The following is a 21,272-nucleotide window of genomic DNA, read 5'->3' as shown; positions in this document are numbered from 1 at the left end:
TATATGTAGCATTTACAGCACTATAATGAACTATACAAATCCATTCATACGTAAACCACAACAGACTGAGTCATCTGAAACTATAGGAAGAAGAATAATGAGAACTTGCACATCTTGACTATATATTCTTCAAGCCAGCCATGTACAAACATCAAAGGTAAAGCCTTTACTAAAACCGTCTATCAATTAGTTTGGCTCTAAGTTATCTAAAACACTTCAAATAACGTGACTTGACAGTGCCAACACATAATTTGGCTCTGTTCCAACTGTTCCAATGCCTTGCCTTGGGTAAATTACTCACATCGACTATGAAAGCCTCTATTTTGATGAGAGGACAGAAATTATAGAAAATGATTATTTAATTATGTATACTAACTTAGCTCAATAGCCCTTATGATTACTGAGACTCAAGCACAGAGGCATAACATACTGTAACATGAATGACAGTATATGTAGGCAGACTAAACACCATAGTAAATGATGAGATACAGAAGGGATAGCAATAAGTGAGCATTATAAGGAAGCCGTGGACAGTGCTTCATCATGCTATCCAATGGCCTGGGTTTAACGTCTGCTCTCTGCTTATGGACTCCCCTGGCAACAGACACAACAAACATTTGCCTAGGCCATGTGTGTCAGTGATCCCCGTGCTCAGTGCCAGTGTGCCATTCCTCATCATCACTGCTGCCCACACCACTCACACAAAACATTTACATTGCTCTTATCCAGAGCGAAGCTTTACGAAGCTCTTATCCAGAGCGACTTACAGTTAGTGCATTCATCTTAAGATAGTCATAGTAAGTAGATTATTCCTCAATAAAGTAGATAACAGCAAAGTCAGAGCTAGTAAGAGGGAAAATTAAAGTGCAAGAGTTAGATCACAAAATGCTTTTGTATTTTTTAAATGGGGCGAGGTGAGGGGGGGTGCAAGTGGGGGGGTGCTGTGGGATTATTTAAGATACTCTTTGAAGAGGTAGGGTTTTAGATGTTTTTGGAAGATGGGCAGGGACTCTGCTGTCCTAGCTTCAGGGGAAAGCTGGTTCCACCATTGGGGTGCCAGGACAGAGAAGAGTTTGGACTGGGCTAAGCGGGAGCTGCCCTCCCGTAGGGGTAGGAGGGCCAAGAGACCTGATGTTGCAGAACGGAGTGTTCGGGTTGTGGTGTAGGGTTTGAGCATAGCCTGAAGGTAGGGAAGGGGAGTTCCTCTTGCTGCTCTGTAGGCAAGTACCATGGTCTTCTAGTGTATACAAGCTTTGACTTGAAGCCAGTGGAGTGTGCGGAGGAGCGGGGTGACATGGGATAACGTGGAAAGGTTGAACACCAGGCGGGCTGCAGCGTTCTGAATACCTTGCAGGGGTTTGATGGCACATCGGGGAGCCCAGCCAACATTGAGTTGCAGTAGTCCAGACGGGAGATGTCAAGTGCCTGGATTAGGACCTGTGCCGCTTCCTGTCTGAGGTAGGCTCGTACTCCACGAATGTTGTAAAGCATGAACCTGCAGAAGTGAGTTAATGCTTTGATGTTTGCAAAGAACGACAGAGTGTTGTCCAGTGTCACATCAAGGTTATTTGCACTCTGGGAGGGGGACACCGTGGAGTTATGAACTGTGTTGAAGAGGTCTTGGAGCAGACAGGCCTATATCCATCAGTAATCATCTTGGCCACACATACCAATAGAAAGTGACTACATACAGTAGGTGTGTGTTATTGTCCACAAACATGCCCTGTGATATTGATGTGGGAGTTGCATCCTGCTGTACAGTATACTGTGTGGCTATCTTGGTTAAATCATATTTGTCATACTAAATCATATGTTTTAAGTCACACACACACTTAATATAAATACTCTTATGAACATGAACAGGGGAATAAACATCAGACAAATCTGAGGGAATTCTGACATAATAAGCCTATGTCAGATAAAAACATGACGATCCGTTGAAAAGCCTCTAGTCACATTGTTGACAGAGTTCTGAGGATATCCCTGCTTCCTTCAGTGAAGCCTCATTTCCCTCCTCGTCCATAATCATGCTCTTCTACAGGCTGTCACCCTGCCTGCTGTCCCTAATGTCTGTCCATTTCTGGTCCACCAATTAGCACGGAGCAAGAAACACATTCAGTTTGACTTAACATTTAAATGCAAAACAATCTCAATCAAAACTTAGCTAAAATCACTGTAGTTTTAATCTATTTTCTTTTCAATGAGACTAAGCTATTGAAAGACATGTATGTTCATTCAATAATCATAGTGCTATTTGAGAGCCACACATTAGTGTTTTCTGTGAAAACTGGGTTGCCCTTAAGTAGGGCAAGTGTGTAAACAGGGGGGGCTCAACATTACAGAACAGTCTTATATGGGTTATATCTTCAGTGGGATAAATCTGAGTGACACCCCCATGTCAGATGATATGGTCTGGCTGAGGTAATGGCTATGCCAGCATGTATAGCTAATGGACAAAGTGATGAATAAACTGAATAAACACTCCCTCACCACGCCTGACCATTCAGGCTGAAACTGGAAAGACAGAAAATCTTGTGTTCTAAAAAAAATTATATTTCACCTTTATTTAACCAGGTAGGCCAGTTGAGAACAAGTTCTCATTTACAACTGCGACCTGGTTTTGAAGGTCATGAAGATCAAATAGTTTTGGTGTTTAGGATTTGTCAGATGACTGTTGGGTGTATGTTCAGAGGAAAGGTTGTTGGAGCCCGTGTTATCTTGTAGATGAAGGCAGAACAAGTGAGTGTAACTTTCCTCTGTTTGGCAGCGTAATGGTGGCGTGAGAGGCCTGTATTCTGCCTCAATATTTGCTCCAGTTTGAGTGCTTTTAGCTGGGTGCCTCATTCCTCTCTGCCTGGGAAATCAATTATACAGGAGCGCAGGGACAAACCCCAGTGCTTTTTAAGGGGTGTCCTGCTCCACTTCTTTTGGGAAAAAGAGCTGTGTTAGATATCCCAGTGACCAGCTTTTGATTGGTTTGTGCATTTCCCTACTGGAGTTGGACTGTGTCGATGTGTACCATGCACATGCTCACCTACATGCGCATAATGTGTTCATACAGTTACACATGTGAACCTCAATGTACTACAGCATGCCACATGGTAGACTAAGAGCAGGTGTTGTTTGATAAAGCAATACGTCCATCTATCTCGGGCCACAGCCCTCCAGACAAGCCAGTCTCTGTGTGGATCTCCTTAAAACCTAGATGACTTCCTGTTAAAGTGTGGCAAGGTTAGCCATGCAGCATGTCTTTTGTGTAATAAGATGCCTCCCTCTCTCTCTCCATTAATTACCAGGGTCTGTGCCCAACTAATTAATGTTAATCACTCCGGCCATCTAAGGAGCAACTAGCCTTGCTATGTTCAGTTCAGCCTGGATCTGTTACTCACTCTGTGGTTAGAAGCTGCCGTCCCAGTCACACTGTCTCTCTAGGGTGATTACGTAGACGTATAGCTACTTTCCATGTAGGTGCACTTTTAAGTAGAATGGATCTCCTTCTAAACTCAAGAGCAGTTTCATCCCAGATAGCTGAAGGTCGTGGTAGCTGGCAGGGTGTCTGTATGGTCAGTAGGCTCCTCACGTTAAAGCTGACAAGTCCACTTTAAAAGCATGATATTGATTTCGAAGCTCTCCCTCCACATAAACTCACTGCTGTGTTTCTTATGTGACGTGGAGTGATACATTACAACCCACAGCCATGGCTGAGTGAAAAGAAACCTCCTACCCATTCCCATCCAGCAGCTCCCACTTCCACGTCTAACCTGAACAAACCCACATCTAACCTACCTGTCCCAAAACCCCACCAAACTGCATTCAGTCATGCACTTCCTTCTCTCCCAGCTGCACAAAGTTATTTCTCATCATCCTTACCACTTAAACACATGTTTTACTTAAGTATTTATTTACATCCTTACATGAGCAGCAATTTGATCGATCAATAAACTAATCTAAAGTATTTGCCCTCTCGCAAATCCAGGCAGTAAGGGCCAAGTCATCAAAAGTCCAAGGGCACAGAATGCCTCAATGTCCCCTTTCATAAGTAGGACGACTAGTAGTTGTAGCCACGTGTCTGAATTAAGTTCCCTCAGATTGCCTTCCAAACTAAAGACAGGTTAATTTAATATAGTGCTCACTGGAAGTATATGAGAGTATGTGAGCCATGTCTGAAAGCAACATGAGTACCACTGCACTAATATCTGTCCACAAGAACGGTTGGTAGTGGTACAGACATCTAGTTATACAAACTACACCTGCTTCACATACAAAGGTACTGTATGTAACTGCATTTACTTACATCGCCGCTACACTGGCACTGCATTAATCACCATGTAATACCTAGGTAATAATTCTGCTTGTCAAGTGGGATATAGTGGAAGCGCAGCATGTCCGCCAGCAGGGCAGGAGGGTGTATGAGGTGGCAGAGGTGAGGTTGAGTGTTTATTAAGAAAGGTGATAATGAGGTCCTTCTTGCCACCTCTTCTGTCACCCAGCACCAACAAAAGAGACTCCAAAGGGGATATAAAAATCTGATTCTCTCTCTTTCCTTTCTTCCTTCTATATATATTATTTACATAGGAGGAAACCAAAGTTACTGGAGCAAAAGATAAGGACAGACGGTCAACATGTTTTTCCTCTGAGATCAGTGTTGCGTTTGCCCCTGCTGACCAAAATTGGGCCTAATGAGGATTTAATAACAACTAATCGACTCCCTGGCTAGCTCATCTCACATAATTGGTCAGTACAGCAAGATTGTCACAACAAAACAATCTTGCTGCAGCAGGATTTAAACGTTTACTCCATAATGTTGCTTGATCGGCTGTTAGGCTAATAGCTGACCAAATTTAGGCTACATGAAAAGTGCAATACTGTTAATATAACCATATGTTAGTGTGGGTTTTCAGTGAATTTGCTCTGTGAAGGCCCTATGGTGTGTCTGTGTACACTGCATGGTCTCTATGGTCCATTTGATCGCCAGTTGCTAAGGCACCGGGACATGGTCATTCATAGTAACTCAACGATTTACTGTCACAATGAGAGACTGAGAATGAGAAACAGGTAAAGAGAGTGAGAAAATGGGAAGGAGGCTATATGAGAGAACCAGAGTGTAGACAATAGACTTAGCTAGTGGAAGAGAGAGGGTAGACTATACTGTTACTCAACCCTGCACTATTGTAATCACTGCCCCTCAGGAGAATTGAGAGGTGCAAAAGCTGGAGTCAAGCCAGTATGCTCCAGTGTAAACGAGTAAGCAGATGCACTTATATACATTGATCTAAGCATTAATGGAAATTGACAGAGCCAAAGCAGAGGCGATTGCTTGCACTTGCATAATTTGCAAACTGCTCAGTCTCCGAGGAACAGAAAGGGGACCAATAACTAACCAAAACATAAAACATATGCTGCATAATGCATATTGATTGATTGACCAGTTGATTGATTATAGATGCATTCTGAAGATGTTATAGTATAACATGTTGTATCCTGTGCTGAGCTAGGGGAGGATGGATTTCTGATCCCTGCATCTCCTCACAGCTGTCTCAGGTCAGTGGGTCAGGATCCGTTTGGGTCAGTAAGAGACTACTTTTGAATTGTTTTCAAGTGAAGCTAAAAGGCATTGGGAATGGGAATACCAGGTGTGATAGGTGTTGTTGTTCAAAGCTAAGTCGAATTGCAAGGAGAAGAGACCGAAAGGTTAGACAAAGCTAATAATTAGGTTATAAATGCAGCTATGAGCCTACAGAAGCACGGACAGCTCCAACCAGGCGATGTAATGAATAAGCAAAATCTGTAGGAGACAAATATATGTAGGACTGTTGACGTCACAAATATTCCTCTCCTTGATCACTATTCTGTTCCAGCTTAGGAAAGAGACAAGTGCATGTCTTGTTAACTCCCCCAGTGTACACACAACCTGGTTCTCATTAAAAACGGTGAGGGGCATTTAAACAATTAAACTCTCATTATAAGTTTTCTTTCATCTAGTCCACATGAGGTAATTCATAAGACCTCACATGGTCTGAAAGCAGGGTGGCTGCATGTTGCATAGGCAATGCGACAAGACGAGAGTGAGCGTAGTCCATCGTCACTTAGCGATAGTTTGTGTGCTGGTGATGGACTCATAAAAAAGGGAAATCTGTAGTTCAAACAATAACAAAGCCGCCACCCCATCACTGTTCTGGTAAACAGCTGAGAGATGGGCTGGAGTAATGTAACCAGTTTCAAATTCATAGACAGGGCTATGGATGCAAGGTCTGACCATTCATAATAACAACATTTTAGGCAATACAGTGTTTGTTTACAATTGACCTGTTTAACAATGAAGTAAAAATAGCTTATATTTTGGGTTCTGATGGGCTACGATAGTTGAACTAAGCTAATCAGGTATTTGTAAGTTATATTATTCAATAATCAACGGGTATATGTCATTAATTTAAAGTCAAAAAAGGTATGTACCAACTTCAGATTTCAACTTTAAGCTTCAAATCCAATTAATATTCACGAGCCTTATTAGTACGCTACTATGAGGCCAACTTTTTTGCGTGAACGTTGGAGGAGCGTGAAAGGAACTATGTTAAAGCAAATGTCTCTCTTTCACACACTCACATGCACGAGCGCGCGAGCACAGAGAGAGAGAGATTGTAAAGCATTGTTTTTTTCAGGCTAGTAGTAGGCCTATCTAAACTTTTATTGACTCAAGATGACTGATTCCAACCCTTACTTACCCTTGCATATTTAGAAGAATAGGGATCCTCGAAAAGTGCCCAAAGCAACCGCTGCCAACGTCGCCAATGCCCCCCGGATTTGGCATCTGGTCCATCAAGAGCCAACCTATTGATCATTCCCAGCGTTTCCTCATCCCCATCCTCCTCTGAATTCTCGGGAGGGCCACCCCCAAAGCTATCCAATGCCTCCTCGGCCTCTCGATGTTGCCGATAAGTCATCCAACAACATGGTTCCACGTCGGTCTCATCGATACCCCAGAACGCCAACTCCTCCTCGTACAAAGGGCCGCAAACATCTGCAGGGCAGTGCAACTTCCCCGTCCTATAGTAATTGAGGATGTGGGCAAACACACCCGGGTGCCGGTCAAAGAAAAATTCTTCAATCTTGGGATCGTAGTCAAAGTGACAGTGGGCATCCGGCTCGGCGAGCCAAGCTAACCGGGTGCCCGGTAATGTGCGAAGGGTGCTACGGTAGGTCTGGTGTCTGATACCTCCCACGTTAATCACAATACGATCGTTCTCGTCGCCTTGTCCCATTGCGTCGCTTAGGCATGTCTCGAGCAGGTTCCAGTCATTATATTGCAAAACATGTGCGAGGCAACGCAGTGAGATCTGGCCGACACATGAACTCGAGTTGAAAGAGGAAAAGAGAAGGCAGATTTCTTCCCGACTTCTTTTATTCAGCTTGCAAAAAAGCACAGGCTCCACTCAAGCTTTCAGATAAATCCCAACTTTTAATAATACAAAATAAAGCAATGCGTCAACGGATGTTTGATATAGTTGCAAGGTAGGCTAAAGCAAGAAGCAGCCTGTGGCTGCCCCAGAAATTGATGGGAAAAAATCTAAATGTTCATGGTTAGGCTACATCACAAAACCAAAGATGAACACCCCTCCGAAAAGCGTTGATGAAATATGTGTGTAGACTATGACTCCATATATTGAAAACCTAGTTCCAAATCCACGCCGTCTTTTAATTAGGGAAACGTACAGCCCTTGTGGCATGCAACGAAAGATGAGAGCTGTGGTGCTGAACGGACAGCACCAGTCTCTCTGAGCGCACACTCCTCACACTCCATCCCTCCTCCTCTCTCTCTTTCATCATCCCCCTCCCACTGTCTTTGAGACAAGACACTTGCACTCCCTAATCCCTTGTCTTTCTTTATATTTTCCTCCTTGAGCAGGACTGCTACAGGGAGATCAACATTGATCCTTGACAATTACTTTACATGTTCTGTGTTCGATAATGCTCCTGAATTTCTATATGCCTAAAACACAGATCCTTGAATGAGTGCCATTGCAACCTAATGTGTTCTGTTTAAAATTATGTTCACAGGGGAATGAGGAGAGAGCCTGCAGTATATGCTGTATACCATGAGGCAGGGTTGCACAGACTCCTTGGCATGGTTTTGTAAAGTACATTAAATAACATGAATTGGTTGGAAAGGATGCACAGGTGCATGCACCTAAATTGATGAGGGGTGTGTCTGGGACAGCTGTTTTGGCTCTGTCAGCACCATGGACAGGTCACATATGGGCTTCCACACAGGTGAATCAACTACATGACAACACATTTATTTTGAGCATGAAGTTGAGTCAAGTTACTATTTGTGACAGTTAGTGCTCATATATATACAGTACCAGTCAAAAGTTTGGACACACCTACTAATTCAAGGGTTTTTCTTTATTTTTACTAGTTTCTACATTGTAGAATAATTGTGAAGACATCAAAACTATGAAATAACACATATGGAATCATGTAGTAACCAAAAAAGTGCTAAACAAATCAAAAGATATTTTATATTTGAGATTCTTCAAAGTATCCACCCTTTGCCTTGATGACAACTTTGCACACTCTTGGCATTCTCTCAACCAGCTTCATGAGGTAGTCACCTGCAATTCATTTCAATTAACAGGTGTGCCTTGTTAAAAGTTCATTTGGGGAATTTCTTTCCTTCTTAATGCCTAGTTAAGTGAAGGTTAAATAAATAAATAAAATTAAAAATGCATTTGAGCCAGTCAGTTGTGTTGTGACAAGGTACGGGTGGTATACAGAAGATAGCCCTATTTTGTAAAAGACCAAGTCCATATTATGGCAAGAACAGCTCAAATAAGCAAAGAGAAATGACAGTCCATCATTACTTTAAGACATGGTCAATTAATCCGGAAAATCTCAAGAACTTTGATAGTGTCACGATCGCCGTAACAATGAAGAGAGGAGGACCAAGGCGCAGCGTGATAACAGTACATCTTCTTTATTTCCCGAAGACGAACACGAAACGAACACTGACAAACTATACAAAACAACAAACAGACGAACGTGAAGCTATACAAACAATAAGTGCAGACACTGGCAACTTACACATAGACATAGACAATCACCCACAAACTACCTAATGACTATGGCTGCCTAAATATGGCTCCCAATCAGAGACAACGATAGACAGCTGTCTCTAATTGAGAACCAATCTAGGCAACCATAGACATACAAACACCTAGACTGAACACTGCCCCATAAACATACAAAAAACCCTAGACAATACAAAAACACATACATCCCCCATGTCACACCCTGACCTAACTAAAATAATAAAGAAAACAAAGATAACTAAGGCCAGGGTGTGACAGATAGTTACATCAAGCGCTATGATGAAACTTGTTCTCATGAGTACCGCCACAGGAAAGGAAGACCCAGAGTTACCTCTGCCGCAGAAGATAAGTTCATTAGAGTTACCAGCCTCAGAAATGTCAGCCCAAATACAGTTGAACTCGAAAGTTTACATACCCTTAGGTTGGAGTCATCAAAACACGTTTTTCAACCACTCCACAAATTTCTTGTTAACAAACTATAGTTTTGGCAAGTCGGTTAGGACATCTACTTTGTGCATGACACAAGTAATTTTTCCAACAATTGTTTACAGACAGATTATTTCACTTATTATTCACTGTATCACAATTCCAGTGGGTCAGAAGTTTACATACACTAAGTTGACTGTGCCTTTAAACAGCTTGGAAAATTCCAGAAAATTATGTCATGGCTGTAGAAGCTTCTGATAGGCTAATTGACAAAATTTGAGTCAATTGGAGGTGTATCTGTGGATGTTGTCACGCCCTGACCTTAGAGAGCCTTTTTATTCTCTATTTTGGTTAGGTGAGGGTGTGACTAGGGTGGGCATTCTAGTTTTGTTATTTCTATGTTGGCCTGGTATGGTTCCCAATCAGAGGCAGCTGTCTATCATTGTCTCTGATTGGGGATCATATTTAGGCAGCCTTTTCCCACCTGTTTGTTGTGGGATCTTGTTTTTGTGTAGTGCCTGTGAACACTGCATTGACTTCACGTTTCGTTTGTTCTGTATTGTTTTGGTGAGTTTCATTTATTAAACATGTGGAACTCTACGCACGCTGCGCCTTGGTCCGTTTATTCTAACAAAGATCGTGACAGATGTATTTCAAGGCTTACCTTCAAACTCAGTGCCTCTTTGCTTGACATCATGGGATAATCAACATAAATCAGCCAAGACCGCAGAAAGAATATTGTAGACCTCCACAAGTCTGGTTCATCCTTGGGAGCAGTTTCCAAACGCCTGAAGGTACCACGTCCATCTGTACAAACAATAGTATGCAAGTATAAACACCATGGGACCACGCAGCCCTCATACCGCTCAGGAAGGAGACGCGTTCTGTCTCCTAGAGATGAACGTACTATGGTGTGAAAAGTGCAAATCAATCCCAGAACAACAGCACTTTTCACACCAAAGTACGTTCATGGAGGAAACAAGTACAAAAGTATCTATATCCACAGTAAAACGAGTCCTATATTGACACAACCTGAAATGTCGCTCAGCAAGGAAGAAGCCACTGCTCCATAAAAGAGCCAGACTACGGTTTGCAACTGCACATGGAGACAAAGATCGTACTTTTTGGAGCAATGTCCTCTGGTCTGATGAAACAAAAATAGAACTGTTTGGCCATAATGACCATCGTTATGTTTGGAGGAAAAATGGGAAAGCTTGCAAGCCGAAGAACACCATCCCAACCGGGGTGGTAGCAACATGTTGTGGTGGTGCTTTGCTGCAGGAGGGCCTGGTGCACTTCACAAAATAGATGGCATCATGAGGTGTCACGACTCCTACGAGGGTGGCTCCTCTTCCTGTTCGGGTGGCGCTCGGTGGTCGTCGTCACCGGCCTACTAGCTGCCACCGATCCCTTTTCCCTTTTCTGTTTTTGTCTGATTAGTAACACCTGTTTCTTGTTTGGGTTTTAGTTGGGCTATTTAAGCCGGTAGGCCCGCCTGCTCTTTGTGCGGGCTTATTGATTTTCCACTGTGTTATTGTGTGGTAGTGCGTGTTGTTTATGGGTTTTCCCTCCGGACTGGTTAGGTCCTGGTTTTGGGCATTTGTGTATGTGCGCCCAGTATCTTGGCAAGTACTATTTTTCCTGTGCGTAATAAAGCGCTATTTCTGTACCTCCTGCCTCCTGCGTCTGACTCCGCACCCACTACGCCCAGTGCGTTACATGAGGATGGAAAATTATGTGGATATATTGAAGCAACATCTCAAGACATCAGTCAGGAAGTTAAAGCTTGGTCACAAATGGGTCTTCCAAATGGGCAATGACGCCAAGCATATTTCCAAAGTTGTGTCAAAATGGCTTAATGACAACAAAGTCAAGGTATTGGAGTGGCCATCACAAAGCCCTGACTTCAATCCCATTGAACATTTGTGGGCAGAACTGAAAAAGCGTGTGCGAGCAAAGAGGCCTACAAACCTGACTCAGTTACACCAGCTCTGTCAGGAGGAATGGGCCAAAATTCACCCAACTTATTGTGGGAAGCTTGTGGAAGGCTACCCAAAACGTTTGACCCAAGTAAAATATTTTAAAGGCAATTCTACCAAATACTAATTGAGTGTATGTAAATTTCTGACCCACTGGGAATGTAATGAGGGAAATAAAAGCTGAAATAAATCATTCTCTCTACTATTATTCTGACATTTCACATTCGTAAAATAAAGTGGTGATCCTAACTGAGCTAATACAAGTAATTTTTACTAGGATTAAATGTCAGGAATTGTGAAAACTGAGTTTAAATGTATTTGGCTAAGGTGTATATAAACTTCCAACTTCAACTGTAATTGCTTCACAGAGTTCAGGTAACAGACACATCAACATCAACTGTTCAAAGAAGACTGCGTGAATCAGGCCTTCATGGTCGAATTGCTGCAAAGAAACTAATAGTAAAGGACACCAATAATAAGAGACTTGCTTGGGCCAAGAAACACGAGCAATGGACATTAGACCGGTGGAAATCTAGTTGTTTTTTTTCAATCGTTGTGTGAGATGCAGAGTAGGTGAACGGATGATCTCTGCATGTGTGGTTCCCACCATGAAGCATGGAGGAGGTGTGATGGTGTGGGGGTGCTTTTCTGGTGACACTGTCAGTGATTTGTTTATAAAACAAGGCATACATAACTAGCATGGCAACACAGCATTCTGAAGCGATTCACCATCCCATCTGGTTTGCGCTTAGTGGGACTGTCATTTGTTTTTCAACAGGACAATTTCCCAACACAACTCCAGGCTGTGTAAGGGCTATTTGACCAAGGAGAGTTTTGGAGTGCTGCATCGGATGACCTGGCCCCCACACCTGACCTCAACCCAATTGAGATGGTTTGGGTTGAGTTGGACCGCAGAGTGAAATAAAAGCAGCCAACAAGTGCTCAGCATATGTGGGAACTCCTTCAAGACTTTTGGAAAAGCATTCTGCATTCCTCATGCCTTGATGTCTGCACTATTATTCTACAATGTAGAAAATAGTAAAAATAAAGAAAAACCCTTGAATGAGTAGGTGTGTCTAACTTTTGACTGGTACTGTATATATAAGCTACTTATAAATAGTATACTCATATACAGTTAGTGGACAGTTTTTTTTAGGTACACCCATCTAGTACTGGGTCGGACCCCCGTTTGCCTCCAGAACAGCCTGAATTATTTGGGGCCTGGAAACATTGCTCAATTGGTATATAGGGACCTAAGGTGTGCAGGAAAATATTCCCCACACTATTACACCACAACCACCAGCCTGTACTGTTGGTACGTATACATAGTATACTTATGTGGGAAAAGTACTTATGTGGAGAGAAGTATGTTTATTATGCAGTACAGACACTGCCCTCTTGTGGCATCTTGTGAGTTGAAACAAAAGCTATTACAGGTCATTTTAATTGTGCCCATTCAATCACATGTTAAAACAGCTTTCAAGACCATATGAGTTTATTAGCTTAGAGACAGCATCAATAACCTTATCAACATTAGGATACTCCAGATCAGTGATCTGATCTTAGACTGGTCTCATCTATTGTCTAGGAAAGGGTTCCCCAACTGGAGGCCCGCAAGTCGAATTTGGCCCACTGGTGGTTTTATTTGGCCCACCAAATTTTCTGAGCTGCAACAACAACAATTTTTTATATTTTTATTATATTTTTTATTGTTGGACATAAAAGACTGTAAAAACACCAGAAGATCATCTCCAAGTGATTTAAATTTGTGGAATTATGTTCCCAAGTATTCCCATTCATAACAGAGAGACACTTGATTGTATACAAACAAATGTAACCGAGGTTTGAAATTATTATGTTTTAGTCAAGTATTATATCTGTTTGAGCTTCTTGCGAGAAATTTGCAGTCTGCAAATTATGTTCAGGCCCCTCGAGCAACCGCTCAACAACAAAAAAATCGTTCTGCAGTTTAATCTCGTTGATGATCCCTAGTCAGCCTTTGAAATGACTACTGATTGATGGAGCAGTCATTATCATATCCCCAGGACCATTAAGGACGCAACTATGACCCACAAACACACAACTTGAAGAGTGTCACATATAGTATGCCCAGCTATCCTCTTCGTTTTCGTCTACAGATCACATTTCAGGCGTTGTTTAGATTGGAATACCTCGATGTTGTCCCTCCATAATCTCATACTTACACCCCTAATTTTCAGTAGTGTTTTTGCCTCCAAAGAACTTGATTAAATTCTGCAATTTTTTGTTTTACTAAAAGAGGCCCTTTAATCATTGTGAAGTGTAAATCCCCTGAAATGCCTTTGCCTCTGTGATTCATTGGGGAACTTTAATTGTGGATGACTCATTTGGATGGAGGGAAACTTTGACAAAAAGACCACAAACGTTTATGCACATTTTTCAAAACCCAACAGATTTTCACTCCATCCTTTCATTAGTGGAAGTGAAATGTTCCTTAGTCTTTTATGTCCCTGTGTGAACCATTCACTTGTGTAAATTGGTCTGGTATAACATTTAGTCAGAAGACATATCTTTTTTATTTAACTAGGCAAGCCAGATACAATGACGGCCTGGAAAAAGGCCTCCTGTGGGGATGGGGCTGGGATTAAAAATACATGAAATAAAAATATATGACAAAATGCACATCACAACAAGAGAGACAACACAACACTATATAAATAGAGACCTAAGACAAAATCACAGCATGGCAGCAACACATGACAACACAGCATGGTAGCAACACAACATGGTAGCAACACAACATGGCAGCAGCACAAAACAGGGTACAAACATTATTGGGCACAGACAACAGCACAAAGGGCAAGAAGGTAGAGACAACAATACATCACGCAAAGCAGCCACAACTTTCAGTAAGAGTGTCCATGATTGAGTCTTTGAATGAAGCGATCCAGTTAAAACTGTCCAGTTTGAGTGATTGTATACAAACAAATGTAACCGAGGTTTGAAATTATTATGTTATAGTCAAATATTATATCTGTTTGAGCTTCTTGCGGGAAATTTGCAGTCTGCAAATTATGTTCAGGCCCCCCGACCAACCGCTCAACAACAAAAAAAATTGTTCTGCAGTTTAATCTAGTTGATGATCCCTGGTCAGCCTTTGAAATGACTACTGATTGATGGAGCAGTCATTATCATATCCCCAGGACCATTAAGGATGCAACTATGACCCACAAACACACAACTTGAAGAGTGTCACATATAGTATGCCCAGCTATCCTCTTCATACATGATTCATGAAAAGTACAGTAAAAAATGTCAGAAAACATTCATCCATTAAAATGAAGATATAGTACAGGGCTGACACCCAGTGGACACAAAACAGCAATACATGGACAGCATAAAGCACCATCTGGAAGATTCCCTGCTGTTAAACTGTTATTTCATTATAACCAAATTGTAATTTATAAATGACTATGAGCTAGTGTGACTGCCTTACTCTATCCCCAAATCTAAGCTTGTATTACTACATTACTTATGATCTTTGTTGTCATTGTGTCTTTGTAACATACGGTATATTAAAGTAGCCTAGGCCTATTGTATGCTGGAATAATGCTATACTAGATCTGCACTCTATATCCTATATATATATTTGGTGGTGATTTCTAGAGATGTGGTGTGACTGAGGTATAGCTTCCCAAAGAATCACACTTGATGAATTACCATATTCTGGAAGTATTCCAACTTCAAATGGCTTTTCAAATGTACAGACTCGATTTGGGTCTTTGAATGAGCCATGAAAAATGCATGCACTAGAAATTCTCAGTAATTGAGCTTCCACCTCCATCTCAGAGCTAACCTGTCCTGTCAGGATGTCAATAACAATATCACTCCACATGATACAGCAGCCTGTACGTAGCCTCTCTATAGGCCAAAGTGAATGGCTACACCTTAAACTAGTTAGCCTACTAACATGCAAAACTGAGTACAACACAGACCCCGACAGTTTGATGCCATGCTACCTGGAGCCCCAGTCACAGATAAACCTATGGAAGAAAAAAGTCGACTCTATGCACACTCAGGGTCTTGTAGTAGGCCTAACAATAATTGTATAATAGCGGCCCTAAACCCACCCACTGGCCCAATAGACATAGGCTGCCATGCCCCTTTTTCTCTGTAGGCGGCACCGTTGTACAACAATATTGTTCGATTTGTGCAAGGAGAGAGGCTAATTTAAAAAACTGAGGCGGGTCACGTGAAAGGATTGCGTATCCTACATATGTTGTTGGCAAGCAGCCTGAGTCTCTTCCACCTAGTTTCTAAGGGGCGGGGAGTACTTGGGTGTTGCCGTCGACCTCGACAAAGAGTCCAGTGGGGGAAAAAAATAGGATTATTTTCATTCAACAACCGCCTGGCCTTGTGTCTCTTGCCCGTCGCATCACCACCGAAAGGGATCTGAATACTTCAACTATGGGTGTCGAAGGCTGCACTAAATGTATCAAATACATGCTTTTCTTCTTCAACTTCATCTTCTGGGTGAGACTTTTTTCTTGTTATATAGACTTTTAACTGGCCAAGCATTTGGTTGTTTGTCTATAGGGGCAGTAATCTCCCCCTCTTCCTGCTAAAAATAGTTCGTGATTTATTTTGTCTTTTTTGTTGATGTTGTTGCCAAATAGGTATACGATCTGGGGAAAACCTCACCCAAATAGGCCTGCAGATGCCGATGTAGTAGTCTTATTTGTTTTATTTTTATATTTTTATTCAAATAAAATAAAAATAGCGGTTTTGTTTTTGAATAGACCTAGACTCGTAGCCTATGCTGCCATATGGCGATATGAGGTGCGTTCTTATTTATCGCGAATATGGGTAGAAGAGCAGCCATATTTTAGGAACCGCAACGGGAACAGACCGTCACGTTATGTGAAGATTCGAAATTATGTTGCTAACTAAAATAATGATAGAAATAATAACCGAGTGCAGGATATGATTGCCCGGAATATGACTGTGCAGGAACTAAGAACATAGGTTGTGGTCCATTTTCGGCTACAGATCACATTTCAGGCGTTGTTTAGATTGGAATACCTCGATGTTGTCTCTCCGTAATCTCATACTTACACCCCTAATTTTCAGTAGTGTTTTTGCCTCCAAAGAACTTGATTAAATTCTGCAATTTTTTGTTTTACTAAAAGAGGCCCTTTAATCATTGTGAAGTGTAAATCCCCTGAAATGCCTTTGCCTCTGTGATTCATTGGGGAACTTTAATTGTGGATGACTCATTTGGATGGAGGGAAACTTTGACAAAAAGACCACAAACGTTTATGCAAATTTTTCCAAACCCAACAGATTTTCACTCCATCCTTTCATTAGTGGAAGTGAAATGTTCCTTAGTCTTTTTATGTCCCTGTGTGAACCATTCACTTGTGTAAATTGGTCTGGTATAACATTTAGTCAGAAGACATATCTTTTTTATTTAACTAGGCAAGCCAGATACAATGACGGCCTGGAATAAGGCCTCCTGCGGGGATGGGGCTGGGATTAAAAATACATGAAATAAAAATATATGACAAAACGCACATCACAACAAGAGAGACAACACAACACTATATATTTTTTATTTCACCTTTATTTAATCAGGTAGGCTAGTTGAGAACACGTTCTCATTTGCAACTGCGACCTGGCCAAGATAAAGCATAGCAATTCGACACATACAACAACACAGAGTTACACATGGACTAAACAAAACATACAGTCAATAACACAGTAGAACAAAGAAAACAAAAAGTCTATATACAATGAGTGCAAATGAGGTAAGATAAGGGAGTTAAGGCAATAAATAGGCCATGGTGGCGAAGTAATTACAATATAGCAATTAAACACAGGATATAAATAGAGACCTAAGACAACCACAGCATAGCAGCAACACATGACAACACAGCATGGTAGCAACACAACATGGCAGCAGCACAAAACAGGGTACAAACATTATTGGGCACAGACAACAGCACAAAGGGCAAGAAGGTAGAGACAACAATACAACATGCAAAGCAGCCACAAGTGTCAGTAAGAGTGTCCATGATTGAGTCTTTGAATGAAGCGATACAGTTAAAACTGTCCAGTTTGAGTGTTTGTTGCAGCTCGTTCCATATTCTTTTGTCTTGAGGTGTATATTTTTATTATAGGGATATGTTATTGATTGATGATTAGGCAGAAGTATTCTTAAGAGCGTGTATAGAACCACAACAATCAGAAGGGCATGTATTGGTAGACCTCCGGACTATTGTCGTAAACATATCCCTAACTCTACTTTGGGTGACCCCAGATTAGGTGAGGGCACTGCATGTGAAAAATCATTGACTGTGCCAAGACACGCACTTGTACATGTGGGAGTGAAATTCATTGTGAGTCTTGGCTCAGTCATGAAGAAGGTTGGAAAGGATGAATTATAGTAGGAGCTGGGGTGTGGCATAGCAGTCATCAGTGGAGACTAAGAGATACTCATTTTAAGATTCATGATTGCTTAAGTGGTTGCATGGATTGATGTCGGGTCTTTTGCTTGCTCAATGACCATATCCATTAGACTGGACATGTATATCATCCATTCTCTTTTCTCTCAAGGGTAATTCATCCAAAGGCTGTCATTGTAAATGAAATTTAAGGCATTTCCCCCAATAATTGTTTAGGGGTTGCTACCCTTGCCATTTTGCATATGTTGAACAGGTGGCTTCAAGAACAAGCTGGCAAAAAATAAATCTCTATTTAATCTAATTACCTTTAGTTTGAACACATCCTTTCACATGAAAACCTTTGTTCATTCCTGTGGATTGCCTTTTGAGCCGGGACAACAAGTCATTGAGATATATCAAATACAATTCTGATTTAAACAATGCCAGGGGATGTCCTCTTGTACCCGCGTTCCAAGGACAAGACTGATGGGTCTCTAAGAATATAAATCAGAGTAGAGTTGAAAGGGGCTGGTGGCTGACCCGTGGTTTACAGGATCTGCATTTGAGCCATTCCCAGCAGCAGCATGCCAAGCATTTTACAACCCCCTGCACACAAGGCATGTGGCAGAAATAGCCCTCTCACTAGACTGCAGTAAAAAGAGCTGAGGTGCTAGGGCAGTAAGGTGGTATGTTATCTGGTCACAGACAGATAGCAGCAGCAAGGCATGTAGTTCTGTAGTATCAGGATACAGTTATAATACAGCAAAGGGGAAACACAGTGGGGTACTGGCACTGAGGTATACTATGTTGTGTTTGCCAGTCATAGTACAGGAAGAACATGCACTGTACTTCCTCGCACAGATAAGTGACACATTTATCTCTCGAACTCTGAACATGCTGAAAATGCTCTTTCTCGGGCAAGAGTTGAGGGAAGTCAGATAAGCAGTTCATGATGTGTACTTGAAGATAGTAGCTGTTTTGGTGTGTTCTGTGAATTTAACTTTTTAGCTAACATGGAAATGACATGATTTAAGTTCATCTGATAGGGTTAATATAATGATATGGGTGGACTCTCTTGCAAGTCACTTGGTTGGCCTCGTACCACTTTGATGATGATAATAATAATAATGGATTGGATTTGAATGCTCACACCTGTGTCGTATCATTGTAATTTCTAAAGTAACAATATTGTATAAACATTTTGTTAGCTAATAATTATGTTAGTGGAATAGTGACTGTTGTCTGTGGTGACATCTTTTTTGTGGCCTATAAAACCAACTCTAAGTAGATTGGGGCTTGATCAGTACATGGATGGGAGGAGGCAATGGAAAGAAGCACTGTACTTGGGATAGAACCATGGAATACTTTCCAAACTGTTTAACATCCTACAGTGGAATCTTGCCGCAGAAACCACACAGATAATCAAACACAGTGGAATATCTCTGTTGCCCTCATAAGGCTTTGGTGTCCTGATAGGAAAAGGAGTCCAAAGTTCCCTTCTTCATTGAGACCCCCTGGTGTGGAAGCAAACTGACTGTGCACTGACATGCTACCTCTGTTATTTAACCCCATGCAGCCACCTGTCTCTGCAGGTTGCTCGCAGGCCAGTCTGTTGGAAAGGCGAAAGAGATGAGACCTGACTTATTGCGGGGGGGGGGGGGGGGGCTCGTAGTGTGTCTACAGTAGATATCGGAGCGGCCCTTTGCCCATACTGGGAACAGCAACAGCTGACAGGGGTGAGGGAAGACTCCCAAAAGAGGAGGGTGACAATAGAGCTGCAGAGAACTGGCATGCCTTTCCAGACGCTGGACTTCATCCACTGCTCTTATTCATAGTTTTTCCCTAGCAACACCTAAGGAATTTGTTTTTAACTTTATATACTATGGGACCATTAGGCCTCAATATAGAATTTGGAAATAAGTATGGACTCTTTCCATTTGTGAGAAAACAAAGTTAATAACAAGTTTATATTAAACATTGTATGATACAGTATCATATTAATGTAATTTATGTACACTATACTGTGTCTCGGGGTCTGTGTCTGTCTCAAGTACTAGATACAGTATATTCATGTCCAAATTACAAAAATCCCAAAAGAAACGACTGTGCAGACGTCTCTCTTGGCTGCTCCAGAATGCAACCGTTCAGGGGCCTCACCCTTTGGCAGGCTGCAGTGTTGATCTGGTTGCCAGGCAGCGGCGAGCCTCAGCAGTGGAATGAAGCTTTCTGAGGGAGATGTGGAGGAGAGAAGAGCAGAGAGGCTGGGTAGGGAAGGCTATTTTCAGGAATGAACTCAACCAGAGGGACCATGATTAATATACAGCTAACTTAGGTTAAGTCTTAACATATTCCTGCTGGGAAGATATGGGCTAGATATATTACATTTCACTAACCTAATAAACCTTTTGGAGTTAAGTCCAGTTAGATGGATTTTACCAACTGCAGGGCAGAGGTACAGTAGTAGTTTGTAGAGACACTGACTCCAGGTACAGGAAGCCTTAGTGAAAGCTCTCTTCATCTGAAGCATTACAGCCACCACCCCACTGTCAGAGAAGGTGGGGTGGTGGTCTCTTCCAGTGTTCTGTGTTGTTATGCAGCTATTAACAGATGTGGCTGTGCTTTCATATCATAAGGTAGGGCAGGGGGCTAACAGGACTCTGGGGGAGTGGGTGGGTGAGTGGGTTGTCTGGACATTCCTTAGTCAGAGTTGTGCTGCCTGTGTTTGTTGGGACTGCGGCAGAAGCGGTGCTGTGTAGATTAATTACCTAACACCAACGCTCCCCATCCTAATAGCAACCGTAAAGATCTATCAACACCAATCCACTCTTGGCGTCCCCAGCTGCTATACTGCTGAATAGAATAAAACATTTATTTAGAAATGAATCTTTGAATAACGCCTCACTTTCCCCACTTCTTCTGTCTTCCTATGTTCAGCTCTGTGCAGTTTCTGGAGAGGCACTAGACAGGGGGCCAAGAAGTCCCCCATTCTCAGAGCCAAAATGGAGACTATGGTAGAAAATACTTTTCACTGTTCATCCAAATTCAGGGAGAAACCAGACACTGCTGAAATAGAAACCTGGGCTGTATAAACGTTCAGTCAGTTTAGGTAAAGCATGGAGTCACAGGGATTCCACCATTGACTCCTACATTGGCAGGGAGATGAGGCAGAGACACTGTTGCTTTAGAGAAGAGGGTGGTGGAAGTGACAATGTTCAGTCTGCAAAGAACATGAACAACACTGAAGTTCTATTCGCTACACCTAACAAAATAAGGCTTCAAAGTGAATTATGCAAGGTCAATTAATGTTGGTTCTTCTATGTGAGTGCATGTGTCTATTCCAATTTTCTCATTCCCTC

At 41.9% G+C, this 21,272-nt stretch overlaps 2 protein-coding genes across 4 annotated transcripts in view; one reads left to right on the top strand and one right to left on the bottom strand.

The window, feature by feature from the left end:
- Positions 1–7,754, bottom strand: part of LOC139575920 (voltage-gated potassium channel KCNC1-like) — a 33,498-nt gene extending 25,744 nt beyond the window's left edge. For all 3 annotated transcript variants that reach the window (XM_071401376.1, XM_071401377.1, XM_071401375.1), the window contains exon 1: positions 6,723–7,754. In XM_071401376.1, the coding sequence (XP_071257477.1) occupies positions 6,723–7,259 (537 nt within the window). In that variant the 5' untranslated portion in view covers positions 7,260–7,754. The remainder of the gene's footprint in view (positions 1–6,722) is intronic.
- Positions 7,755–15,723: 7,969 nt separating this feature from the next.
- The window catches only part of LOC139575919 (CD81 antigen-like), a 27,029-nt gene continuing 21,480 nt past the window's right edge, over positions 15,724–21,272 (top strand). The window contains exon 1 of the mRNA XM_071401374.1: positions 15,724–16,006. Coding sequence (XP_071257475.1) covers positions 15,941–16,006 — 66 coding nt within the window. The 5' untranslated portion in view covers positions 15,724–15,940. The remainder of the gene's footprint in view (positions 16,007–21,272) is intronic.

The sequence above is a fragment of the Salvelinus alpinus genome, chromosome 5 (genome assembly GCF_045679555.1).
Source record: "Salvelinus alpinus chromosome 5, SLU_Salpinus.1, whole genome shotgun sequence".
In the NCBI taxonomy this organism is placed as follows: domain Eukaryota; kingdom Metazoa; phylum Chordata; class Actinopteri; order Salmoniformes; family Salmonidae; genus Salvelinus; species Salvelinus alpinus.
The sequence above is the reverse complement of the archived record's forward strand: the minus strand, read 5'-3'. Positions and strand labels throughout refer to the sequence as shown.